The sequence below is a fragment of the Oncorhynchus mykiss genome, chromosome 14 (genome assembly GCF_013265735.2).
Source record: "Oncorhynchus mykiss isolate Arlee chromosome 14, USDA_OmykA_1.1, whole genome shotgun sequence".
Lineage (NCBI taxonomy): Eukaryota > Metazoa > Chordata > Actinopteri > Salmoniformes > Salmonidae > Oncorhynchus > Oncorhynchus mykiss.
In genome coordinates this window covers 42,632,637-42,647,758 of record NC_048578.1, presented here as the reverse complement: position 1 = coordinate 42,647,758, position 15,122 = coordinate 42,632,637, and the positions used below count along the sequence as shown (strand labels likewise).

At 46.8% G+C, this 15,122-nt stretch overlaps 1 protein-coding gene across 2 annotated transcripts; it reads left to right on the top strand.

Moving 5' to 3' along the window:
• The first annotated feature begins 55 nt into the window (after window positions 1–55).
• sybl1 (synaptobrevin-like 1) lies at window positions 56–10,500 on the top strand. 2 transcript variants are annotated; one of them, XR_005036023.1, is made up of 9 exons: window positions 56–220; window positions 700–887; window positions 1,019–1,076; window positions 2,285–2,422; window positions 7,227–7,314; window positions 7,433–7,500; window positions 7,599–7,691; window positions 7,772–9,837; window positions 9,888–10,500. XR_005036023.1 is itself a non-coding variant. In XM_036943608.1 (8 exons), the coding sequence occupies exons 2-8, from the start codon at window positions 742–744 to the stop codon at window positions 7,838–7,840; spliced, it is 660 nt and encodes a 219-aa protein (XP_036799503.1). In that variant the 5' UTR covers window positions 56–220; window positions 700–741; the 3' UTR covers window positions 7,841–10,500. The 2 variants fall into 2 exon arrangements, 1 of the variants encoding a protein (XP_036799503.1); XM_036943608.1 differs by having other exon boundaries at window positions 7,772–10,500.
• Window positions 10,501–15,122: the final 4,622 nt, after the last annotated feature.

Here is a 15,122-nt window from a genome sequence, read left to right as displayed (position 1 = left end):
GTCTGACACAACCAGGAAGTAGCTGCACACCAGGAAGTGTAGTTCAACATTCTGCATGCATATTCATCGTAAGGAAGCAAAAAACCACATTTCCCTAGGTGGAACCAGATAAAGCTTCCGATCAAGGATCTGGGAAAGCAGAAGTCAGACGAGAAGATTAACGTTAACAGTTGTTTTAATGTTGAAAACACATCGTTTTGAAGACTGCTGAGCATCGCAGGTATGCATGATTAATTGTTATTGTTTAGTACTGCTAACAAAACCATTTATAATGGCCGTATTATTGCTAACTATGATTTGTCATGATGATCGCAACCGTGGGTACCCAGGATGCATACGGCAGTCTTTGTTAACGTCATTGTTGTAGTTTATGCTAACCAGCCACCTTAACTAGCTACTTTAGTTTTATTCAGAGCGACAATGTTAAAGTTGGCGGTGGTGAATCTCTTGCTCATATTTCCCGATGTTCGGCAGGCAGGCAGACGGCTGGCTAGTGCACTGGGTTAGCTAACCTTAGCTAGCTAGTTAACAACATGTCAGTGTTGTTGGTCTCAACAGTGTTGTTGTAGACTTGTCTACTATTCGTTGCCTACTTTGCCACTAGCTTAGTGGTGAAAACATGTTAACCCACCATCTCTCTATCCCTCTCCCTCCTCATAACTTTTCTCCTCCCTCCACCCATCCCTCCATCTCTCTCAGTGAACCCCTGACCAGCTGTCCTCCCTGACCCTGTCCACAACTATGGCGATCCTGTTTGCAGTGGTTGCCCGCGGCAGCACCATCCTGGCGAAGCATGCGTGGTGTGGCGGTAATTTCCTGGAGGTGACAGAACAGATCCTAGCTAAGATACCATCCGAGAACAACAAGCTCACCTACAGCCATGGCAGGTAGGGTTAACACTCAGACAGCCACACACATATCTGCCTGGAGTTGGATAGTCCTGTTCTACTTGTAGTGTATGTTTGTTAGTGTGACCGTGAAGATTAAATCAAACGGAGTATCTTGTCTTCTCCTTCAGCTATCTCTTCCACTACATCTGCCATGACAGAATCATATATCTCTGTATCACTGACGACGTGAGTATACAGGCTTTAGTTTTAATGTGTGTCTGAGAGACCGAGTGTATATAGTGTTCTTTGGTTTACAAACCAAAATGTACAGTGGGGCAAAACATTATTTAGTCAGCCACCAATTGTGCAAATTCCCCCACTTAAAAAGATGAGAGGCCTGTAATTTTCATCATAGGTACACTTCAACTATGACAGACAAAATGAGAGAAAAAAATCCAGGAAATCACATTGTAGTAGGTGGGGGGGGGGGGGGGGGGGTCGGGGTTGAGTCCTATACAGGGGGGGGGGGGGGGGTCGGGGTTGAGTCCTTTACAGGGGTGGGGTCGGGGTTGAGTCCTTTACAGGGGGGGGGTCGAGGTTGAGTCTTTTACGGGGGGGTCGGGGTTGAGTCCTTTACAGGGGGGGGTCGGGGTTGAGTCCTTTATGGAGGGTCGGGGTTGAGTTTTTAAAAATGTATTTAATTTTTATATGGGGGGGGTTGATCAGATTTTAATATTGTAGCTTCCATCAAGGTAATTGTCTGTATCATTTCCAATCCCGTGTGTGTGTGTGTTGCATGGTAACAGTTGGGAGAAAATAGAAGAAACCCTCTTGCTAGTATCACTGCTCTTCATTATGTTTTATGTATCGGCCTCAAGGCCTTCCTCAGAGCTTATGTTAAAATAACTAATCATTGAAGAGCAGCAGTAAAATAACAATAGCAAGGCTATATACACAGGGGGTACAGGTACAGAGTCAATGTGCGGGGCACCGGTTAGTCCAGGTAATTGAGGTTATATGTACATGTAGGTAGAGTTAAAGTAACTATGCATAGATAATAAACTGAGAGTAGCAGCAGTGTAAAATACAATGCAAGTAGTCTGGTTAGCCATTTGATTAGATGTTCAGGAGTCTTATGGCTTGGGGGTAGAAGCTGTTTAGAAGCCTCTTGGACCTAGACTTGGTGCTCCAGGAACCGCTTGCCGTGCGGTAGCAGAAATAACAGTCTATGACAAGTGTGGCTGGAGTCCTTGACATTTTTTAGGGCCTTCCTCTGACACCGCCTGGTATAGAGGTCCTGGATGGCAGGAATCTTGGCCCCAGTGATGTACTAGGCCGTACGCACTGCCCTCTGTTGCCAGGTCTGTTGGAACTGTTGTGTCTGACTGTGTTAACTGCCTGTCTGTTGTGTCTGACTGTGTTAACTGTCTGTCTGTTAACTGTCTGTCTGTTAGGACTTTGAGCGGTCACGTGCGTTCAGCTTCCTGGGAGAGGTGAAGAAGCGTTTCCAGACGACGTATGGCTCCAGAGCTCAGACAGCCCTTCCCTACGCAATGAACTCAGAGTTCTCCTCCACTCTGATGGCTCAGATGGTGAGACACACACACACACACACTACCTGATCAGATGGTGAGTTAGTTCTCCTCCACTCTGATGGCTCAGATGGTGAGACACACACACACACACACTACCTGATCAGATGGTGAGTTAGTTCTCCTCCACTCTGATGGCTCAGATGGTGAGACACAGACACACACACACTCACTGATCAGATGGTGAGTTAGTTCTCCTCCACTCTGATGGCTCAGATGGTGAGACACACACACACACTACCTGATCAGATGGTGAGTTAGTTCTCCTCCACTCTGATGGCTCAGATGGTGAGACACACACACACACTCCCTGATCAGATGGTGAGTTAGTTCTCCTCCACTCCCTGATCAGATGGTGAGTTAGTTCTCCTCCACTCTGGCTACTCAGATGACGAGAGCCAACCCTGTAATATGTTAGTATGGTAGTGAGTGGTCAGAACAGACTGTGAGACAGGGTTTGACAGGTCTGCATTTCAGCTAGACCTCTCACTCTCACTCCACAAATGTATTGTGTTCCTTTAAACAGCTTGGACAATTCCTGAAAATGATGTCATTGCTTTAGGAGCTTCTGATAGGCTAATTGACATCATTTGAGTCAATTGGAGGTGTACATGTAGCTGTATTTCAAGGCCTACCTTTAAACTCAGTGCCTCTTTGCTTGACATCATGGGAAAATCAAAAGAAATCAGCCAAGACCTCAGAAAATAAATTGCAGACATCCACAAGTCTACTTCATCCTTGGGAGAAAATTCCAAACGCCTGAAGGTGCCACGTTCATCTGTACAAGCAAGTATAAACACCATGGGACCACGCAGCCGTCATACCACTCAAAAAGGAGACGCATTCTGTCTCCTAGAGATGAACGTACTTTGGTGTGAAAAGTGCAAATCAATCCCAGAACAATAGCAAAGTGAAGATGCTGGAGGAAACGGGTACAAAAGTATCTATATCCACAGTAAAATGAGTCCTATATCGACATAACCTGAAAGGCTGCTCAGCAAGGAAGAAGCCACTGCTCCAAAACCGGCATAAAAAAGCTAGACTACGGTATGCAACTGCACATGGGGACAAAGATCATACTTTTAGGAGAAATGTTCTCTGGTCTGATGAAACAAAAACAGAACTGTTTGGCCATAATGACCATTGTTATGTTTGGAGGGAAAAAGGAGAGGCTTGCAAGCCGAAGAACACCATCCCAACTGTGAAGCATGGGGGTGGCAGCATCATGTTGTGGGGGTGCTTTGCTGCAGGAGGGACTGGTGCACTTCACAAAATAGATGGTATCATGAGGGATGCCTCATGAGCAACATCTCAAGACATCAGTCAGGAAGTTAAAGCTTGGTCTCAAATGGGTCTTCCAAATGGACAATGACCCCAAGCATACTTCCAAAGGCAAAATGGCTTAAGGACAACAAAATCAAGGTATTGAAGTGGCCATCACAAAGCCTTGACCTCAATCCTTTAGAAAGTTTGTGGGCAGAACTGAAAAAGTGTGTGAGAGCAAGGAGGCCTACAAACCTGACTCAGTTACACCAGCTCTGTTAGGAGGAATGGGCCAAAATTCACCCAACTTATTGTGGGAAGCTTGTGGAAGGCTACCCGAAACGTTTGACCCAAGTTAAACAATTTAAAGGCAATGCTACCAAATACTAATTGAGTGTATGTAAACTTCTGACCCACTGGGAATGTGATGAAAGAAATAAAAGCTGAAATAAATCATTCTCTCTACTATTATTCTGACATTTCACATTCTTAAACTAAAGTGGTGATCCTAACTGACCTAAAACAGATAATTTTTACTGGGATTAAATGTCAGGAATTGAGAAACTGAGTTTAAACGTTTTTGGCTAATGTATATAAACTTCCGACTTCGACTGTAAATAATGTAGTGCTAAGTGTTGTCTTACACATATATATATATATATATATATATAAAACGTATGGCTAACATTGTCCATATACATAGTCCATCTGTAAATATGGACTATGTACAGCTGCAGCGATCGGTTAGCTGCTCAGATAGCTGATGTTTAAAGTTGGTGAGGGAAATAAAAGTCTCCAACTTCAGCGATTTTTGCAATTCGTTCCAGTCACAGGCAGCAGAGAACTGGAACGAAAGGCGGCCAAATGGGGTGTTGGCTTTGGGGATGATCAGTGAGATATACCTGCTGGAGCGCGTGCTACGGGTGGGTGTTGCCATCGTGACCAGTGAACTGGGGTAAGGCGGAGCTTTACCTAGCATAGACTTGTAGATGACCTGGAGCCAGTGGGTCTGGCGACGAATATGTAGTGAGGGCCAGCCGACTAGAGCATACAGGTCGCAGTGGTGGGTGGTATAAGGTGCTTTAGTGACAAAACGGATGGCACCGTGATAAACTGCATCCAGTTTGCTGAGTAGAGTGTTGGAAGCAATTTTGTAGAGCATATGGATTGCACAGCGGAGAAGGTACGGTGGGATTCGAAATGGTCAGTGATCTGTTTATTTACTTGGCTTTCGAAGACTTTAGATAGGCATGGCAGGAGGGATATAGGTCTGTAACAGTTTGGGTCTAGAGTGTCACCCCTTTGAAGAGGGGGATGACCGCGGCAGCTTTCCAATCTTTAGGGATCTCGGACAATCCGAAAGAGAGGTTGAACAGGCTGGTAATAGGGGTTGCAACAATGGTGGAGGATAGTTTCAGAAAGAGAGGGTCCAGATTGTCAAGCCCAGCTGATTTGTACGGGTCCAGGTTTTGCAGCTCTTTCAGAACATCTGCGGTCTGGATTTGGGTGAAGGAGAAGCTGGAGAGGCTTGGGCGAGTAGCTGCGGGGGGGGGGGGGGGGGGGGCGGAGCTGTTGGCCGGGGTTGGAGTAGCCAGGAGGAAGGCATGGCCAGCCGTTGAGAAATGCTTATTGCAATCTTCGATTATCATGGATTTATCAGTGGTGACCGTGTCGCCTAGCCTCAGTGCAGTGGGCAGCTGGGAGGAGGTGCTCTTGCTCTCCATGGACTTTAGTGTCCCAAAACATTTGGGAGTTAGAGCTACAGGATGTGAATTTGTGCTTGTGAAAAAGCCTTTGCTTTCCTGACTGACTTTGTGTATTGGTTCCTGACTTCCCTGAACAGTTGCATATCGCGGGGACTATTACAGTCCGCCACAGGATGTTTTTGTGCTGGTCGAGGGCAGTCAGGTCTGGAGTGAACCAAGGACTATATCTGTTCTTAGTTCTGCATTTTTCAACGGGGAAGTTACTTTTAAAGAATGACCAGGCATCCTCGACCTGATGGGATCAGGTCAATATCCTTCCAGAATACCCGGGCCAAGTCGATTAGAAAGACCTGTTCGCAGAAGTGTTTTAGGGAGCGTTTGGCAGCGATGAGTGAAGGTCGTTTGACCGCGGACCCATAGCGGATACAGGCAATGAGGCAGTGATGGCTGAGATCCTGATTGAAAACTGCAGAGGTGTATATGGAGGGCCAGTTGGTCAAGATAATGTCTATGAGGGTGTTAAGCATGTCCCAGTTTAGGTCACCTAACAGAACAAACTCTGAATCTAGATGGGGGGCGATCAATTCACAAATGGTGTCCAGGGCACAGCTGGGAGCAGAGGGGGGTCGGTAGCAGGCGGCAACAGTGAGAGACTTATTTCTGGGGAGATTAATTTTTAAAATTAGAAGTTCAAACTGTTTGGGTATAGACCTGGAAAGTATGACAGAACTTTGCAGGCTAACTCCTACCCTTTGGCAGTTATATCTTGTTGGTGGCCTTCTTAAGCCAGGATTCAGACACGGCAAGGACATCAGGGTTGGCGGAGTATGCTAAAGCAGTGAGTAAAACAAACTTAGGGAGGAGGATTCTGATGTTAACATGCATGAAACCAAGGTTTTTTCGATCACAGAAGTCAGAGATGAGCTAATCCACATGGTTTTAGAGACATGTGAAGAGCTACTAAACAAAGAGTCATTTGGGAGACAAAGACAAGACTCGGAATGCCAATCAGTAGTGGCAGGAGAGATGAGGAACACACCGTCAGCTCAAAGAGGCCAGAGCAGGGGCCTGGGCAGGGGCCTGGGAAGGGGCCTGGGAAGGGGCCAGAGCCGGGGCCTGGGCAGGGGCCAGAGCAGGGGCCTGGGAAGGGCCCTGGGAAGGGGCCAGAGCAGGGGCCAGAACAGGGGCCTGGGCAGGGGCCCTGGGAAGGGGCCAGAGCAGGGGCCAGAGAAGGGGCCAGAGCCGGGGCCTGGGCAGGGGCCGGGGAAGGGGCCAGAGCAGGGGCCTGGGCAGGGGCCTGGGAAGGGGCCAGAGCAGGGGCCTGGGCAGGGGCCTGGGAAGGGGCCAGAGCAGGGGCCTGGGCAGGGGCCAGAGTAGGGGCCTGGGCTGAAAGGATTATGGCTGGAGGACGGGTTAGCGTGTAAGGAGGGGCTCGTGAGGGGAGCATGACAACTCTGCCTCTGGGGGAACTCTGAGCGCATGACCACACCACTGAAAACACACACACAGGCACAAACACACACTACACACACACTCCATTTGCGTTTGTGAGGACAGTCTGTTTACCTTCAGTCACATGAACACCATACCACTGATCCCCTCTCTCTCCCTCCCTGTGTCTCCTTATCTCTCCCTCCCTGTGTCTCCTTATCTCTCCCTCCCTGTGTCTCTACTTCACTCTCCTTCTCCCTCTCTCTCCTTCTCCCTCCTTCCCTCTCCCTCCCTCTCTCCTTCTCTCTCTCTCTCTCTCTCTCTGTCTCTCTCTCTCTCTGTCTCTCTCTCCTTCTCTGTCTCTCCTTCTCTCTCTCTCTCTCTCTCTCCTTCTCTCTCTCTAGAAGCACCATTCCTCTCCTCCATCAGATCGCCTGGCTGAGACTCAGATGCAGGTTGACGACCTGAAAGGCATCATGGTACGCAACATCGGTGAGATAAGACTCCACTCCTACATCCACCACTACCGCTGAATTAGGGGCTAGGGGAGAAGTGTCTAGGGTCTGAGGATTTATTTGAGTGTCTTGTGTTTACTCTGTGTTTCCTACAGACTTGGTGGCTCAGAGGGGAGAGAAGTTGGAGTTGCTGATTGATAAAACGGAGAACCTGGTCGGCTCAGTGAGTTACATTCTAATCTACTACAATTACTCAACTATCCTACTACTACTGTTCCTATAACCCGGCTCAGAGCGTCACTAACTTCCTCTCTCCTCCAGTCTGTGAGTTTTAAGACCACCAGCCGTAACCTGGCCAGAGCCATGTGTATGAAGAACCTCAAACTGACTGTTGTCGTAGTGGTGGTGTCACTGGTAGGTACTGTCTGTCTGTTCACCCCTCCGTGTGTGTGTGTGTGTGTAATAGTCTGAACTATGTGGTGTGTTCTCGTCAGGTGGTCCTGTATGTAGTTGTGTCTGCAGCCTGCGGAGGACTCAGCTGGCCCAACTGCATCAGGAAATAAGAGAGGGGGAGAACGAGGAGAGAGGGGGAGGAAAAGAGGGTGCAAGAGAAGACGACAGCGGACCCACAAAAAAGAAATCGCTCTCCTCTCCTCCCTCTTGTCTTCCAGTCAGCAAGGAGGAGAGGTCCTCTATTGGACAGAATGGTGACACAACAAGGCATCCAGACAGTGGAGATTTAACAACGTTGTGATTGTCTTGCTTTCTGTTCCTTAACAAGATAATGAGGTGTGTTTATCTGTCCAAAGACAAACGATTGTTGGATATGCAGCTTTAAAATATTGTAGAATTCAGTCCACTGTCCAGTCCAGCTGTCCTCCATACTGTTCTCCAGTCCATGGCCCTCTCATCCAGGGCTCTACAAGCCTAACAAACAGCTGTTCTCCAGTCCATGGCTCTCTCATCCAGGGCTCTACAAGCCTAACAAACAGCTGTTCTCCAGTCCACGGCCCCCTCATCCAGGGCTCTACAAGCCTAACAAACAGCTGTTCTCCAGTCCACGGCCCTCTCATCCAGGGCTCTACAAGCCTAACAAACAGCTGTTCTCCAGTCCACGGCCCTCTCATCCAGGGCTCTACAAGCCTAACAAACAGCTGTTCTCCAGTCCACGGCCCTCTCATCCAGGGCTCTACAAGCCTAACAAACAGCTGTTCTCCAGTCCACGGCCCTCTCATCCAGGGCTCTACAAGCCTAACAAACAGCTGTTCTCCAGTCCACGGCCCTCTCATCCAGGGCTCTACAAGCCTAACAAACAGCTGTTCTCCAGTCCACGGCCCTCTCATCCAGGGCTCTACAAGCCTAGAAAACAGACTGATAATCTGGAGTAGGGTTTACCAAATGGTTATTACCCTGGGGCCCCCTTCCAGCATTGGAGAACATCCCACGCCTCCCCCGGCACGCGCACCGCACTGTGTCTATTTCTATTGGTACAGCACTGTTCATGACACACTGTTCACACCCCTCTTGTTGGTGGAGAGGACATGTTGCAGGTTTTTAAGCTTATTTCCTGCAATTCTACACATTTTGTCATGGGGCGCAAAATAAATGTTTCAGTTTTAAAGCAACATTTTTTGCAATTCTATACATTTTTGCCATGTCTAATGTGTATTGGGCTAAAAAAAACTATGGGCTAAAAAAACTAAATTAAAAGACGTTAGCTGACATGGACATGTCTGACCAGTATTTAACATCTCTGTAAGGTCGTTAGCTGATCTGGGCATGTCTGACCAGTATTTAACATCTCTGTAAGGTCGTTAGCTGATCTGGACATGTCTGACCAGTATTTAACATCTCTGTAAGGTCGTTAGCTGATCTGGGCATGTCTGACCAGTATTTAACATCTCTGTAAGGTCGTTAGCTGATCTGGACATGTCTGACCAGTATTTAACATCTCTGTAAGGTCGTTAGCTGACATGGACATGTCTGACCAGTATTTAACATCTCTGTAAGGTCGTTAGCTGATCTGGGCATGTCTGACCAGTATTTAACATCTCTGTAAGGTCGTTAGCTGATCTGGGCATGTCTGACCAGTATTTAACATCTCTGTAAGGTCGTTAGCTGACATGGACATGTCTGACCAGTATTTAACATCTCTGTAAGGTCGTTAGCTGATCTGGGCATGTCTGACCAGTATTTAACATCTCTGTAAGGTCGTTAGCTGATCTGGACATGTCTGACCAGTATTTAACATCTCTGTAAGGTCGTTAGCTGATCTGGGCATGTCTGACCAGTATTTAACATCTCTGTAAGGTCGTTAGCTGATCTGGGCATGTCTGACCAGTATTTAACATCTCTGTAAGGTCGTTAGCTGATCTGGACATGTCTGACCAGTATTTAACATCTCTGTAAGGTCGTTAGCTGATCTGGACATGTCTGACCAGTATTTAACATCTCTGTAAGGTCGTTAGCTGATCTGGACATGTCTGACCAGTATTTAACATCTCTGTAAGGTCGTTAGCTGATCTGGACATGTCTGACCAGTATTTAACATCTCTGTAAGGTCGTTAGCTGATCTGGACATGTCTGACCAGTATTTAACATCTCTGTAAGGTCGTTAGCTGACATGACAAGAGGAACTGATGATGTACTACCCAATTAGATACCTTGTGGGTTCTATTATTGCAACTTTAAAGTTTAAAGACGGACGAGTTCCATTTAAAAACAAACCAATAATTGGGGGGGGGCATGGGAACCATTGCTGTCTCTGTGTATCTGTCTGTCTCTGTAGCTGTCTGTCTCTGTGTAGCTACGCTGTCAGGGTCAGTCTGTACCCAGACAGAGACATTTAGATGTCTGTCTCTGTGTAGCTGTCTGTCTCTGTGTAGCTGTCTGTCTCTGTGTAGCTACCCTGTCAGGGTCAGTCTGTACCCAGACAGAGACATTTAGATGTCTGTATCTGTGTAGCTACCCTGTCAGGGTCAGTCTGTACCCAGACAGAGACATTTAGATGTCTGTCTCTGTGTAGCTACCCAGTCAGTGCTAGTGATACTAAACTACACCTGTAATGTCATATCACCATGGAGATCAGGACATGGTACATTACAGGTGTATCTCCCCTGTTCTATACACACTCTGCTGTGATGGCTTGTTTAGTTATTGTCTAGACACAATGTCTCTCTGTTCAGTTGTTACATGAAATTAGATTAAAAAAAGATTGATTGCACTAACGAGTCTGATGTTACAAATCAATAGACAGTATTTAATGGCATGAAATAACCATATCCCTCTTCTCTGATATGCTACTCCTTCCCCTCTGCTATGATAGGCTGACCCTTCCCTTACTCTGATAGGGCGCTTCAGTTCAGCCTCTCATCCACAGCCTCCATTCTGGTTCAGCCCCCTGGCCTTGACTCAGGAGTACGGTACTATAGTTTTGCTCTTGTAGTACTGCAGTAGTACTGTACAGAGCTGAGCTTGACCGTGGGACCTGGCACGCAGTTGGAAAGGCTTAACGTACTGACAGAAATGTCTTGACCGTGGGACCTGGCACGCAGTTGGAAAGGCTTAACGTACTGACAGAAATGTCTTGAATAGAACTGACATGCTTCATTACTCTACATGTCAGAGAAGCAGGTCTGTTCTACAGTGCATTCAGAAAGTATTCAGACCCCTTGACTATGTCCACATTTTGTTACGTTACAGCCTTATTCTAAAATGGATTCAATTGTTGTTATCCCCTCATCAAACTACACACAATACCCCATAATGACTCGATACCCCATAATGACTCAATACCCCTTAATGACTCGATACCCCTTAATGACTCAATACCCCTTAATGACTCGATACCCCTTAATGACTCGATACCCCATAATGACTCGATACCCCATAATGATACCCCATAATGACTCGATACCCCTTAATGACTCGATACCCCTTAATGACTCGATACCCCATAATGACTCGATACCCCATAATGACTCGATACCCCTTAATGACTCGATACCCCTTAATGACTCGATACCCCTTAATGACTCGATACCCCTTAATGACTCGATACCCCATAATGACTCGATACCCCATAATGACAAATGAAAAACATATTTTTATTTTTAGCAAATGTATAAAATCAAAAAATAGATCACATTTACATAAGTATTCAGACCCTTTACTCAGTACTTTGTTGAAGCACCTTTGGCAGCGATTACAACCTCAAGTCTTCTTGGGTATGACTCTACAAGCTTGGCACGCCTGTATTTGGGGTATTTGGGGCATTTTCTCTCAATCTTCCCTGCAGATCCTCTCAAGCTCTGTCAGGTTGGATGGGGAGCGTTGCTGCACAGCTATTTTCAGGTCTCTCCAGAGATGGGCCACTCCAGGACATTCAGAGACTTGTCCCAAAGCCAGACCTGCATTGTCTTGGCTGTGTGCTTAGTGTCAATGTCCTGTTGGAAGGTGAACCTTCACCCCAGTCTGAAGTCCTGAGCGCTCTGGAGCAGGTTTTCATCAATGAGATCTCTGTACTTTGCTCCGTTCATCTTTCAATCGATCCTGATTAGTCTCCCAGTCCCTGCTGCTGAAAAACATCCCCACAGCATGATGCTGCTACCACCACCATGCTTCACCGTAGGGATTCAGGCCTTGGCATACAGGCCAAAGAGTTCAATTTTGGTTTCATCAGACCAGAGAACCTTGTTTCTTATTGCCAGAGTCCTTTAGGTGCCTTTTTGCAAACTCCACGCAGGCTGTCATGTGCCTTTTACTGAGGAGTGGCTTCCGTCTGGCCACTCTACCATAAAGGTCTGATTGGTGGAGTGCTGCAGAGCTGGTTGTCTTTCTGGAAGGTTCTCCCATCTCCACAGAGGAACTCTGGAGCTCTGTCAGAGGGACCATCCTCGCTTACCAAGTCCCTTCTCCCCCGATTGCTCAGTTTGGCCAGGCGGCCAGCTCTGGGAAGAATCTCGGTGTTTCCAAACTTCTTCCATTTAAGAATGATGGAGGCCACTGTGTTCTTGGGGACCTTCAATGCTGCAGACATTTTTTGCTAACCTTCCCCAGATCTGTACCTTGACAAAATCCCGTCTCGGAGCTCCACGACAATTCCTTTGACCTCATGGCTTGGTTTTTGCTCTGACATACACTGTCAACTGTGGGACCTTATATAGACAGGTGTATTTCTTTCCAAATCATGTCCAATCAATTGAATTTACCACAGGTGGACTACCACAGTTGTAGAAACATCTCAAGGATGATCAATAGAAACAGGAAGCACCTGAACTCAACTTGGAGTCGCATAGCAACGAGTCTGAATACTTCATGTAAATGTCATGTTTTATTATTTGTAAATTGTTTAGCAAAATCTGTCACTATGGGGTAATGTGTGTAGATTGAGGACATTTTTAATTTATTTTTTAATCCATTTTAGAATAAGGCAACGTGGAAAAAGGGAAGGGGTCTGAATACTCCCTGAATGACCCCCTGACCTCTCCTCTGTCACCTCTGAACCCTGACCACCTCCTCTCTGCCACCTCTGAACCCTGACCACCTCCTCTCTGCCACCTCTGAACCCTGACCTCTCCTCTGTCACCTCTGAACCCTGACCACCTCTGATTCACCTCCACCGTTTGTGTCTTTCAGTTAATCATATACATTATAATGTAATGCACTGTGACATGGCTTGTTTGCTTCCTGCATCATATGGTTTATAATCATGGAATGATTTAATTATTCTACATCCACATTTGGAACTGCAGATTAAAATGAGCCGACTGGCTAAAACCATCACTTTTACTGAACCGTTGATTAATGTGCCCTGTCCCTGTAAATATAAAAATAAACTCATAATAATAAACTAACTCATTCTTCTGCCTTGATTTCTACAGGATAGGTTTTCTAAATGTCAAATGATATGGCCACACAGAGAGATGATACATACAGCCTTCAAGTCAATGAAAAGTCATGAAGACCATTAGTTCTGTCAGTATCTTAGTTTAATTGGAAAACATCTTCAGGATGTGTTCTGTGTTCCACTCTGAATGTTGTGTTAGCAGCTTCATATGTGGAAGGGAGGGAAGTGTCTCCATGATGACTTGAAGAACGCTCCAACACCCTACAGAGTTAACAGTCTGAAGGACGCTCCAACACCCTACAGAGTTAACAGTCTGTATAACGCTCCAACACCCTACAGAGTTAACAGTCTGAAGAACGCTCCAACACCCTACAGAGTTAACAGTCTGTATAACGCTCCAACACCCTGCAGAGTTAAGTCTGTATAACGCTCCAACACCCTACAGAGTTAACAGTCTGTATAACGCTCCAACACCCTACAGAGTTAACAGTCTGTATAACGCTCCAACACCCTGCAGAGTTAACAGTCTGTATAACGCTCCAACACCCTACAGAGTTAACAGTCTGTATAACGCTCCAACACCCTACAGAGTTAACAGTCTGTATAACGCTCCAACACCCTACAGAGTTAACAGTCTGTATAACGCTCCAACACCCTACAGAGTTAACAGTCTGAAGAACGCTCCAACACCCTACAGAGTTAACAGTCTGTATAACACTCCAACACCCTACAGAGTTAACAGTCTGAAGGACGCTCCAACACCCTACAGAGTTAACAGTCTGTATAACGCTCCAACACCCTACAGAGTTAACAGTCTGTATAACGCTCCAACACCCTACAGAGTTAACAGTCTGTATAACGCTCCAACACCCTACAGAGTTAACAGTCTGAAGAACGCTCCAACACCCTGTGTTCTGTGTTCCACTCTGAATGTTGTGTTAGCAGCTTCATATGTGGAAGGGAGGGAAGTGTCTCCATGATGACTTGAAGAACGCTCCAACACCCTACAGAGTTAACAGTCTGTATAACGCTCCAACACCCTACAGAGTTAACAGTCTGTATAACGCTCCAACACCCTACAGAGTTAACAGTCTGTATAACGCTCCAACACCCTACAGAGTTAACAGTCTGTATAACGCTCCAACACCCTACAGAGTTAACAGTCTATATAACGCTCCAACACCCTACAGAGTTAACAGTCTGTATAACGCTCCAACACCCTACAGAGTTAACAGTCTGTATAACGCTCCAACACCCTACAGAGTTAACAGTCTATATAACGCTCCAACACCCTACAGAGTTAACAGTCTGTATAACGCTCCAACACCCTACAGAGTTAACAGTCTGTATAACGCTCCAACACCCTACAGAGTTAACAGTCTGTATAACGCTCCAACACCCTACAGAGTTAACAGTCATTATAACGCTCCAACACCCTACAGAGTTAACAGTACCTCAGTCATCACACACTGGATGCTGTAGAACACGCACCATTCAGACTACATCTGGTTAGGGTCGGTTAGTCCTCAGGCTGGTTAGGGTTGGTTACTCCCCAGGCTGGTTAGGGTCGGTTAGTACCCAGGCAGGTTGAACAGGCTAGTAATAGTTAGGGTCGGTTAGTCCTCAGGCTGGTTAGGGTCGGTTAGTCCTCAGGCTGGTTAGGGTCGGTTAGTCCTCAGGCTGGTGAGGGTTGGTTAGTCCCCAGGCTGGTTAGGGTCGGTTAGGGTCGGTTAATCCTCAGGCTGGTTAGGGTCGGTTACTCCCCAGGCTGGTTAGGGTCGGTTAGTCCTCAGGCTGGTTAGGGTTGGTTACTCCCCAGGCTGGTTAGGGTCGGTTAGTACCCAGGCAGGTTGAACAGGCTAGTAATAGTTAGGGTTGGTTAGTCCTCAGGCTGGTTAGGGTCGGTTAGTCTTCAGGCTGGTGAGGGTCGGTTAGTCCCCAGGCTGGTTAGGGTCGGTTAATCCTCAGGCTGGTTAGGGTCGGTTACTCCCCAGGCT